Genomic DNA, 12689 nt, shown 5'->3' on the forward strand with positions numbered 1-12689 from the left:
GCCCCCCCTCGCACATAGAGATGTATGGTATATATTGGACCCCCTCATACACAAAAAAGGATTGTGGTATATATTGGACCCCCTTGTATATAAATTAGGCATGTATGGTATTATACTGCCCCCCCCACCTCGTATATAAATAGAGATTGTAAATACTGGGGCCCCCTAGTATAGAAAAAGGGATTATGGTAAATATTGGGCCCCCCTAGTATAGGGATTTATGGTATATATGGAGCCCCTTACTGACAGTCTACATACAGTATAGAAATACAGATGTATAGTATATACTGGGCCTCCCTTGTACATAAATAGGAATTTATGGTATATATTCAGCCCCCCTCATATATATAAATATGGATTATTGTAAATATTGGGCGCCTCTCATAAATAGGAATGTATGGAATACACTCCACCCCCTGACACACACATATATATTTTTTTTTATATTACTGGGCCCTCCTCGTATATATTACAGACGTATAGTATATACCAGGCCCCCTCATAAATATGTATCTATAGTATATACCAGGCCCCCTTGTATATAAATATGAATGTACAGTATATACTGGGCCCCCTCATACCATACATTCATATTAATATACAGTACATACACATATATATATATATATATATATATATATATATATATATATATATATATATATATATATATATATTGTATATCTGGGACCCCTCGTATATAAATATTGATGTACAGTATATACAGGGCAGCGGCACCCAATATCTCCCAATGGGCTGACAATCTGCAGTCATTCCCAGCCCGGCTTCTGCAAGTGACTCTCTCATATAACATGGAGACATAATACGTGATCCCCTCCCCCCATCATATAACATGGAGATATAATACGTGATCCCCCTCCCCCCCCCATCATATAACATGGAGATATAATACGTGATCCCCCTCCCCCCCCATCATATAACATGGAGATATAATACGTGATCCCCTCCCCCACATCATATAACATGGAGATATAATACGTGATCCCCTCCCCCCCATCATATAACATGTTAACACAATACATGATCCCCCTCCCCCCCATCATATAACATGGAGATATGTCTCCATGTTATATGATTGGGGGGGATCATGTATTATGTCTCCATGTTATATGATGGGGGGAGGGGATCATGTATTGTGTCTCCATGTTATATGATGGGGGTGGGGGGCATGTAACATGGAGACACAATACATGATCCCCTCCCCCCATCATATAACATGGAGACATAATACATGATCCCCTCCCCCCATCATATAACATGGAGACATAATACATGATCCCCTCCCCCCATCATATAACATGGAGACAATACATGATCCCCTCCCCCCATCATATAACATGGAGACATAATACATGATCCCCTCCCCCCATCATATAACATGGAGACAGAATACATGATCCCCTCCCCCCATCATATAACATGGAGACATAATACATGATCCCCTCCCCCCATCATATAACATGGAGACAGAATACATGATCCCCTCCCCCCATCATATAACATGGAGACATAATACATGATCCCCTCCCCCCATCATATAACATGGAGACAGAATACATGATCCCCTCCCCCCATCATATAACATGGAGACATAATACATGATCCCCTCCCCCCATCATATAACATGGAGACATAATACATGATCCCCTCCCCCCATCATATAACATGGAGATATAATACATGATCCCCTCCCCCCATGATATAACATGGAGATATAATGCATGATCCCCTCCCCCCATGATATAACATGGAGATATAATACATGATCCCCTCCCCCCATGATATAACATGGAGATATAATACATGATCCCCTCCCCCCATGATATAACATGGAGATAATAGAATACATATTGGAGGAGCCTTGTGATCGGAGGCACACGGCTGTGGGGGGTGGGGGGTGGGGGGTGGGGGGGGGGGGTCACCCATAGGATCAGCCTATGTCCTGGCAGTGTACACAGACATGGGGGGGGGGGGTGCAGAGGAGGATTGGTTACCACAGGTAACAACCCCACTCCCCTCCCCCAGGCCTACACACTCCGAGCTGTTGTGGTGTAGGCTGGCGTGGCATGCTGGGAGTTGTAGTCTCTCAGGTGACGGGAAGAGACAGGCAGGGTTTCCTCGGCTTCCCCGGGGCCCAGTCTGCCAGGTGCACGCACAGCCCGAGCACCCCCTCAGCCGCCTCTGCAATGCGGCCCTGACACGGCGGTGCCTGACATGCTCACCATGGTGTCCGGCGGTCGGTTTGTCTGGTAAGAACGAGGGTTGAGCTGCCTTGGCTGGTCCGCTGACTACACACTCCGGCTGGAAGGAGGAGGACGCTCCAACACTGACCCGCTGCAGCCTCGTACTAGGGGGACAGCGAGCAGCGAACGACGGGGAGGGAACGGGCGGAGCCTCCTTGTCGTCACACGGAGCTGGGCGGGGTCTACTGTCGTTTAGCGAAACGTCGCCTCACCCATAGGGGCGCGCTGTCGTCATTACGGTGTCGGCGTAAGAAAGGAAGAGCTGGCAGGTGCGCAGGCGCCATGATTGTTGAGGGCAAAACTCTAACTGTTACTGAAAAGTTTTTTTTTATTATTTGTAGCATAGATATCAGCTATATACAATAGGTAACAATAGCAGTTTGCAAATAGGTTTATGCATGTAGTCTTGTTAGGCTTAATATTGTAGCGGTGGTCTGCTGGTCATGTGTGTAAAAAAGGGAACTGGGGTTAAAAATCCCCAAAAATGTGAGCGGGTTGATTATTGCTGATGAGACACAAGCTATGTCCCTCCTGTAATAAAACAAACTAACCTGCCTGATCACTGTTTCCTTTAGAATGTATACTTAGCTGTGCTTGCGTCTAATTTCTGGCGTTCAGCTTTAGGGCCGGTTCACACCAGAACGCCGTGCAGGAAAAGTGCATTTTGTGCGTATTTTGGCACCACGTTCAGTCGCACTGTTCTTGAGATCTGCATGCGGGTACCAATGTCATGTTAACAGCATCCAAACGCAGTGCCGCAGTACCATTTGGTGTGGCGCATTTTAACCACTTAAGCCCCGGAAGATTTTACCCCCTTGCTGACCAGGGGGTATTTTGCGATTCGGCACTGCGTGACTTTAACGGACAATTGCGCGGCCGTGCGACGCTGTACCTAAACGAATTTGACGTCCTTTTTTTCCCACAAACAGAGCTTTCTTTTGGTGGTATTTGATCACCTGTGCGATTTTTTGATCATGCGCTATAAACAAAAAAAGAGCGAAAATTTAGCAAAAATAATATTTTTCACATATTTTATATGAAATTCCCCCCAAAAAAATGTAAAAATCTAAATTTTTTAACATTTTTGGCCAATTTGTTTTCTGCTACCTATGCTTGGTAAAAAAAATCACAATAAGCGTATTTTGATTGGTTTGCACAAAAGTTATTGCGTTTACTAACTAAGGGAAAGATTTTTGTGATTTTTGTTGGTTTTTTTTAACGAGTAATGGCGGTGATCTGCGTTTTTTTTGCGGCACTGCGACAATGCAGCGGACAGATCAGACCCTTGACTGACATTTTTGACACTTTTGGGGGTACCAGTGACATTACTACAGTAATCAGTGCTATAAATATGCACTGTTACTGTAAAAATGACACTGGCAGGGAAGGGGTTAACTTTATTGGGGAAGGAGGAGTTAAGTATGTCCCTAGGAGCGTGTTTCTAACTGTCATTGGACATGGCTACTGGTGTAAGAACAGAAATCAATGGTCCTACATAGAACCGTGTGATCTCCATTTTTACACCAGGGAGAATGACAGGCGGCTTTGTTTACATTAGTCGTCTGCCTTTCTCCCTTCACGGCGCACAATCGCAAGTGACCGGCGGACATCACAGGAATTGCACAGGAACATGCGTGTTGGAACCCATTCATTTGTTATCATACAGGATTTATATAGCACCAACAGTTTACACAGCGCTTTACAGCATAAGGGCAGACAGTACAGTTACAATACAATTCAATACAGGAGGAGTCAGAGGGCCCTGCTTGTTAGAGTTTACAATCTAATGCCTCGTACACACGATCAGAAAATCGGACGACTTATCTTTCGCATTTTGTTGCATGATACTAATATCAAATTCAATAATGCGTACTAAACGTATGATTTTTTTTTCGTACGATTCTGGAAAAGCTTCCTGGTTGCGTAGCTACGTATCAGATAGTGAAAAACAAAAACAATGGTAGCCAGGCTTTTTCCAGGTTATGTTTCTGATCATGTGTGGTCTTTGTCTATCGATTTTTAGGGAACGCATACTGTACTGATTAAACCACTGTCGTTCGCTAGGCTACTGTACGACAAAGGTTTTGTGTTTGTCCCTTCAGATTTTGTTGGAAGAAATATCATGATCGGCTGTCAAAAGCTTTGTACTAACGATCAGATTATCGTGCGATCAACTCGAAAGCGATTTTTTTCTTACGATTAGCTGATCGTGTGTATGAGGCATTAGGGTTCATGCACACTGCAGCTCAAAGGAGTGGCTCCTACTGGCTTTTGAGCTCTCATTTCTTTCTGCCTAGAAACTCCCCCAACATGTTAGCCAATGTGTCCATGCACACTTTGGCTTTTTTTTTTTAAGGATTTTTCAGGCATTTACTCCTACAGGCAGAAAAAAAAAACACCAAACTCGCATTTTTTAGAGGAGCTAGTGCCCCAAAAAACTCAAAAGAGCTAAAAAAAAAAAGCTCAAAGAAGCTTGAAAACACGCAAAAATGTTCCAGCTTTTTGTTTTGTTTATACAGTGGTTAAGAAAATACTATCTAGGAGGGTTTGTGGAAAAAAATGCTCATGCTCTAAAAAAGCTCAAAGGAGCTCAAAATAACTTGAAGAAGATCAATAAATACAAACAAAAGAGCACAAAAAAGCACAAGCTTCCTCAAGCTGAAATAAAGGCTCAAATGCCTGTAAAAGCAGCTTTTTTTTATCTGCATATCTGCAGTGTGCATGAGCCCTCAAGAGGGAGGGTCAAGACATACAAAAGGCAATAGCTGTAGGGAATGAGCTAATGGAGAAAATAAAAGTACAGTATTAGGTAGAGGCAGGATAGATTTCTCTAAAGAGAAGGGTTTTCAGGGATCCTCTAAAAGTGGACAGAGTAGGAGATAGTCAAACAGATTGGGTAGGTATTTCCAGAGGATTGGAGAGACTCAGCAGAAGTCCTGGAGATGAGCATGGGAGGAGGTGACAAGGCTGCTAGAGAGCAGGAGGTCTTGGGAGGAACGAAGAGAATGGTTAGGTTGGTATTTTGAGACTAGGTTAGTGATTAGAGGTGTGCTCAGGCGTGTGCAGATCCGTAGTCCCAACCCACCTGAACAATCCCGCCAGGAAGCCCTCACTGCACACCGCCAATCATAGGCAGTGAGGCATTTCCGACCCACAGCTGCACACACACACGCTGCCTATGATTGGTGGTCTGCAGTGACAGCTTCTTAGCGGGTTAGGACTAGGATCCGAACATGCCTGAGCCCATCCCTATTAGTGATCTAGCTGGAGGAAGATTTGTGGATGGCTTTTCAGTGCAAATTGACCCTTTGGGCTCTTTCACATGGTCCGCCTCCGTAGGCGGATCCGTGCTGCTCAGCGGGGATGGATCCGCCGATCCCCGCTGAGCCGGTGGATGACAGCTCCGTCTCCGCTTGCAGTGCGGAGAGGGAGGTGTCACAGCCCCTGCTGCTCTCTATGGGGGATCGGATGAGAGCGGACCGCCTGTCCGCTCTCATCCGATCCGATTCCTGAACGGATTTCATGGACAGGATCGGATAGGGATGTCAGCGGGTGTCAGCGGAGGTGTCTCCGCTGACATCCGCTGCTCCATAGAGCTGCATGGAGGATCCGATCAGATCCGCCTAAAAAACTGTCAGGCGGCTCTGATCGGATCGCCTGTGTGAAAGAGCCCTTAACGTTTTTAGTAAGTGAACTGCCCCACCGAGTTTCTACTTTTGTATGGTGGACGTCCCCAGAAACTCCTTAAAATAGCCCAGGACACATGAGAGAAGAAGGTCACACCCTACAAGTGTCATCAAACACATTGCTCAGATGCAGGATAGGATAGCAGCAGTCATGCCCATAGACTAGGAACAGTGATGAATTTGGATGTGTTTGGACGAGAATCTGAATCCACATGTGCTAGCCTGCCAGGAAGCTGTCACCTGTGTGGGCCAATCATCTGCACTGTAGCATTCCCCGCCCTGCAGCCGCACTCCTACATGCAGGGGGGAAGGGAATGCTCTGGTGCAGATGATTGACTCACACAGATGATAGCTTCCTAGCAGGCTAGCACATGTGGATTCAGATCCTTGTCCAAACACATCCAAGCTCATCACTATTACATATGCAGCAAGCCAAAGAGGCGCAGGCCAGAATTTATAACTGGTTTGCTAAAATCAGAAACTCGAGGGGCTCATTCACACTGTTGCGCTTAAATATGCATAATAATGCATTGCGTTAAAACGCTTAAAGGTTTTAGATTGGTTTTGCATGTATCTTCATCCCTGATTACGTGAGTAAAAATTGACATGTGACTCAAAAAATGCACATGTTTCTAAACATTTCAATAGCAGGTGCTTTTTTGCTGCGGTTTTTAAACCGGTGACTTTTTAAAATGCAGAGGACCTACAGCTCAGTGATGTGAACAGTTACATAGGATGTAAAAAGGACTATTTTTCCTGCGCTTTTGCTGCATTTAACCACTTTACCACCGGAGGATTTTGCTGTCTTACGTCCAGGCCACTTTTTGCGATTCGGCTCTGTGCGACTTTAACTGACAATTGCGCGGTCGTATGACGCCATACCCAAACGAAATTTACGTCCTTTTTTTCCCACAAACAGAGCTTTCTTTTGGTGGTATTTGATCACCTGTGCGATTTTTACTTTTTGCGCTATTAACAAAAAAAGAGCTTAAATTTTGAAAAAATAACAATATTTTTCACATTTTTTTATGTGAAATTCCCCCCAAAAAATGTAAAAATCAAAATTTTTTTAAATTTTTGGCCAATTTGTTTTCTGCTACCTATGTTTGGTAAAAAAAAATCACAATAAGCATATTTTGATTGGTTTGCGCAAAAGTTATTGTGTTTACTAACTAAGGGAAAAATTTCTGTCATTTTTGGTGGGCTTTTTTAACGAGTAATGGCGGCGATCTGCATTTTTTTTTGCGGGACTGCGACAATGCGGCGGACAGATCGGACCCTTGACTGACATTTTTGACACTTTTGGGGGTACCAGTGACATTACTACAGTAATCAGTGCTATAAATATGCACTGATACTGTAAAAATGACACTGGCAGGGAAGGGGTTAATTTTATTGGAGAGGGAGAGGTTAATGTATGCCTGGTGCTTACTGACGTGTGTGGGGGGAGGTGACTGAGTGACACAGGGATGGATCGCAGGTTCAGCTATGCTGAACCCTGCAATCTGACCCTGTCTGTCACTTAGGAGATCCGCCCGCTTTGTTTACACAAGCGGGCGGATCTCCAGACTCGATTCCCCGATGATCGGGCAAGAGCAGCGGTGATCCCCGCCGCTCTTCCCCTGGCCCGACTCCCGCTGTGACTGAATACAGCGGGAGCGAGCCTCCGGCGGCGCGCGCGCGCCGCCCACAAGGGGAGGAGTCCAGCGACGTAGGTCTACGTCGCTGGACGGGAACGAGCCACTTTGCCGCAGTACAGTCAACGTGACTGGTCGGCAAGTGGTTAAAAGATGAGTTTTAGCACTGGAAAAGTGCACCAATGTATACGGGGTCTAAAGTACAACTATACTTACTGCAGTGTCCTGGAGCCCCTTTACCGGGCACTGACATCTTCAGCCGGTCTTCACGCGCGGGAGCTCATTTATCTCGGCAGATGTCGAAATTATACACTGAGCTGCGCATGCACAGAGATGACAGAGACCTTGTCTACAGAGACTCTGATTCAGGAGTTGAGAGAATTCTTGTACAAAAACCAAGAGGTGTTTTTAGAATTATCAATCCAAAATAACATATTTTAGCATGACATTGTGACTGAAACTTATGGCGAAGAAAGATGCTGAAGCTCAGAGAACAGCATTTTCAACAGAGGCACATAAAATGTTGGTCCTTGAGGTAAAGGGGAATGTAACAGCTAGAGGTTAAGTGCTGATTCATAAGTTGAATGACAGCCTGAGGTTCTGCAATGATTTTAGGGAAACTAAATTGAATATCTACATTTGATTCTTATCCCAAGCCCCAAGTGAATAAGTTAAAGTAGGACTTTAGGTAAAATGTTTTTTTCATTTTGATTACTGTAAGGGAGGTTTATATCCCTGACAGCTTTTCTTGCTATCTGTGTCCCATTGGGGAGATTTTCCTTCACTTCCTGTCCCATAGCTGAAACAGGAAGTAAGAGGAAATCCATGAAAATTAGGGGAATTCATTGGGGCCCCTACTAGTGCGCCCATGGAAAGATTTCCCCATTTACCACTGTTCTGGGGGCAACCCAAAATGTGGGATTGTCTTTTATTTTCATTTTTGATGGTAAGGGTAAACAGGACAACTAGAGAGAGGGAATCACCCTAACGGGGGCAGGGGTGGCAATAAAAACCTGACAGGTATTGAATTCCATCTCCAGTGTAGTAAATAAAGAAAAAAAAAAGTTTTGCCTTTACTTATACTTTAATAGAAAGGCTTTCTGGCCAGGTATACATTACCACCCTGAATCTTACCAAGGGGCTTACAAGGGGCCCCAATGCTTCAGCATACATAGATGATGGTACCGTACTATTTTTATTCTTGACTGAGATTCCAAGCTACAGAAGGTCCAGACAGTTTTAGATTCCATTAAAATAAAAAAGTCAATACACAAGGAAGAAGCAGATATTTACAGGAGAGGTGGTTGCCTCTAATGGACAAGATGATGGACCCAGCCAGTATCAAAGAAACCCGTTAGATCCTTTCTAGGCATTGTAGGATACTTCTAAATGTTTGTGCCTAATTTTGATACTTTAGAGCCTCCACTTACAGATCCCACCACCAAAGGGGCCAGGTCCAACATGGTGAAATTGAACGATGAGCTAGAAAGATCATTTCAAGAGCTAAAGGTAGTATTGTGTGAATGGTTAGTGCTATAACTACCCTAAAACTTCAGTCAATAATTCATTGTACAAAACTGATGCCTCTGATGCATGGGAGCTGTCTCAGCCGGAAATGAAAGACCGGTACACACGTACATGTGCATGTGTAACGCTATCTGTTCATCAGAAGCCGGGTCAACAGCTGGCTTCTGTTGAACGTTCCTACGGGAAAACCAGCATTTGATTAGCATGTGTATTGTATTCTGGTGCGGGGGGGGGGGGGGGGGCGAAGGGAGAGACATACACATAAGAGGGGCTGGGGAAGCTGGACAAGGAGTTTCCTGACCTCTTTAAAGTAATCTGGGTTCCACAAGCCCCCCAGCCAAAGTGACTCACGTCACATATCTCCCCTTTCGGCAGGAGACTAACACAGGAGAACCCAAACGGGTTGACTTTGAAGTTAGCCCGTAGTTCCAGTCCCCCAATGTCTGCACCCACACAGTACCCCAAACAAATTGTCCGGAACAGATCATTACTCACCCAGCCAACCTCTGCCTCTCTCGTAGAACATAAGCCCTGCTGGGGAGAAGTGTGGACTGGTCCTTCTCCCTGGAGTCCATTTAGCCGCTGGAGAGAAGACAGAGTGGCTGGGCTCACACCATCATGCTGTTTGGGGTCTGGGCCGACTACCCAGCATCCCTGGGGTATCCAGGTCGAGACCGTAGTCTCATACACTTTTTCTTGATGAAAATCCGCCAGTGATTGTACAACAAGGCTGACATCCTCCTGTCCCAATGCCAGACCTTTTTCTGGGGTTGTGTTAGTGGAAACCAATGTCCCATCCACTATCAGAGAAAATCCATCTTCTGTAGTTGGGGGCAGAGGCCAGCAGCACTCTGCCCTGTTGCCAGCTCTTCTGCTGAATTGCTGTCAGTGAATACCGCAGTCCCATCCACTGATATCAGCTCAAGCTGCAGTTGTGAGGTGCAGATTGCATTCTCACCCTGGAGCTCCTGCAGAGTTGATTGTTGTGGGCAGAGGCCAGTAGCATTCTGCCCAGCTGCCAGCTTTTCCACCAGGAAGTACATTGAAATGTCGGTGGCTTTGCACAAATCCTTAAGAGCCGCCGACTGTTGTATGCAGAGGTCAACAGCGCCATGCTTTGAAGTCAGCTCTTCTAGCATTTTCTGTGACATACTGAAGCAGAGCATGATCCCCTCCCTTTGGAGACAGGGCCGCAGGGCAGTATTCCACCATGATAACGACCCCAAACACACCTCCAAGACAACCACTACCTTAGGCTGGCCATACACTATACAATTTTCTTGTTCAACTTTCCTTTAGATTTACCAAAACCATATAATATAAGTTCAAACCTGAACACTTTCAATTTGTATGCAATCAGACAGGCCCTTGCACTACATAGTTGAAGGTAAATCTAAAGGAAATTGAATAAGAAAATTGTATGGTGTATGGCCAGCCTTACCAAAGAAGCTGAGGGTAAAGGTGATGGACTGGCCAGGCATGTCTCCAGACCTATACCCTATTGAGCATCTGTGGAGCATCCTCAAACGGAAGGGGGAAGAGCGCGAGGTCTCTAACATCCACCAGCTCCGTGATGTTGACACGGAGGAGTGGAAGAGGACTCCAGTGACAACCTGTAAAGCTCTGGTGAACTCCATGCTCAAGAGAGGGTTAAGGCAGTGCTGGAAAATAATGGTGGCCACACAAAATATTGACACTTTGGGTCCAATTTGGACATTTCCACTTAAGGGTGTACTCACTTTTGTTGCCAATGGTTTAGACATTAATGGCTGTGTGTTGAGTTATTTAGAGGGGACAGCAAATTTACACTGTTAGTGCCGGTTCACACTACCGCGGCACGACTTCGGGGGCGACCTGTGAAGTCGCGTGCACCGCGACTTCGGCGCGACTTGCACGGACTTCATATAATGAATGTCAATGCAAGTCGCTCCGATGTCTCCCCGAAGTAGAACAGGAACTATTTTCTAAGTCGGAGCGACTTGAGTCGCTCCTATTAGAATGGTTCCAGTAGCACTGCATGGATCGCAACTTGTCAGGCTGACCAGTCGCCGGACAAGTCGCAGTAGTGTGAATGGGCACCTATACAAGCTGTACACTCACTACTTTACATTGTGGCAAAGTGTCATTTCTTCAGTGTTTTCACATGAAAATACATAATAAAATATTTACAAAAATGTGAGGGATGTACTCACTTTTGTGATCTACTGTACACTGATTTGGATTATTTTTTACCAAAGAAATGTAGCACATTTTTTTCAAAAGTTTTGGTATTTTTTCATTTATATTGCAAAAAATAAAATACCACCAAAAGAAAACTCTATTTGTGAGAAAAAAATGATATAAATTTCCTTTGCATACAGTGTTGCCTGACCAAGCAATTGCCAAGTGGCACAGTGCTGAATAGCAGAAAATGCGCTGGTCATAAAGAGGGTAAAACCTTTGGGAGGTCAGATGGTTAAGGTATTACCTTTTTCGGGAAACAGTTCCTTTTGATTACAGATCATTCTCCTCTACATTGATTGTAACAGAGGGAACAATGCAAGTTTCACAAGATGGTCTCTGGCTCTGTAAGGCTTTTAACTTCTATATAAAACACTGACCAGGGAACTAGCAGGGGAATGCAAATGGACTGTCACACATCCACAGTATATTGGAAAAATGTCCCACAGGTCTGAGCAGAGGGGAAGGTTATGTGAGGCACTGGCTGGCAGGATTGAGGATGGTGTATAGGTGTCACCTAGGTTTCTCGCATACTCATGGTGGGGGGGCAGCAGGGTTTAGCCCCCGTTCACACTAAGGCGACCTGTGAGGCGACCTGGTCGCCTCACAGGTCGCCGTAGGTCGCCTCCCATAGGGAAGCTGCGGACCCGTTCTAATAGGAGCGACGCAAGTCGCTCCGACTTAGAAAAAGGGTCCGGAGCTTCTTTGGGGCGACCAGGAGGCGACCGCCATAGACTTCAATGTTATGAAGTCCGTGGCGGCCGCTCCGAGGTCGCGGTGCGCTGCTCGCAACCGCGACCTCGGAGGTCGCGGTGTGAAGTAGCGTCGCCCCTATGTGAACGGGGCCTTATGGTTGACGTTGAAAAAACAAACTTTTTGTATTTTCTTAATCTTGATAGTTCTGTTCTGGGTCCTGAAGTGTGGAGGTGTAGGCCTCATTCCTAGGTCCATATCTTACTGATAGATAGAGCTCATTATTAGTCTCAGCTGTCTACAGCCCATTTATGTGCTGCGGTGGTATGCATTGAAGAAAAGTACAGCATGCAGTACTGTTTATTTCAGCACAGCGTGGTGTGACGCAAGCCATTGCATTGCACCACACTGTGGCCAATATGACTAAATCAGTTGTCACTTTTTAACATTTTAATAAAGCTCTAACAACAAGTGTGGTGCATTGTTTACAGTGCTTCGCATCACAGGCCACAACATTGAGTGCCAGCTTCTGTGTTAACATGCCCTAAAGGATAGGTCTTTAGTATAGCAGTGAAGAGTTTTTAAGTGCCTTCCTATCCAAGTAACAATGACTCCCCTAATTTTTCTATGTACGAGCATTACGGAGACAAGAAGTGAAAAAA

General features: G+C 45.3%; 1 protein-coding gene across 1 annotated transcript in view; it reads right to left on the reverse strand.

The window, feature by feature from the left end:
• The window catches only part of PPP3R1 (protein phosphatase 3 regulatory subunit B, alpha), a 119656-nt gene extending 117225 nt beyond the window's left edge, over positions 1–2431 (reverse strand). Inside the window, exon 1 of the mRNA XM_082251361.1 lies at positions 2244–2431. Within this exon, the coding sequence (XP_082107487.1) occupies positions 2244–2246 (3 nt within the window). The 5' untranslated portion in view covers positions 2247–2431. The remainder of the gene's footprint in view (positions 1–2243) is intronic.
• Positions 2432–12689: the final 10258 nt, after the last annotated feature.

Source organism: Pelophylax lessonae (assembly GCF_965119305.1).
Source record: "Pelophylax lessonae genome assembly, chromosome: 3".
Classification (NCBI taxonomy): domain Eukaryota; kingdom Metazoa; phylum Chordata; class Amphibia; order Anura; family Ranidae; genus Pelophylax; species Pelophylax lessonae.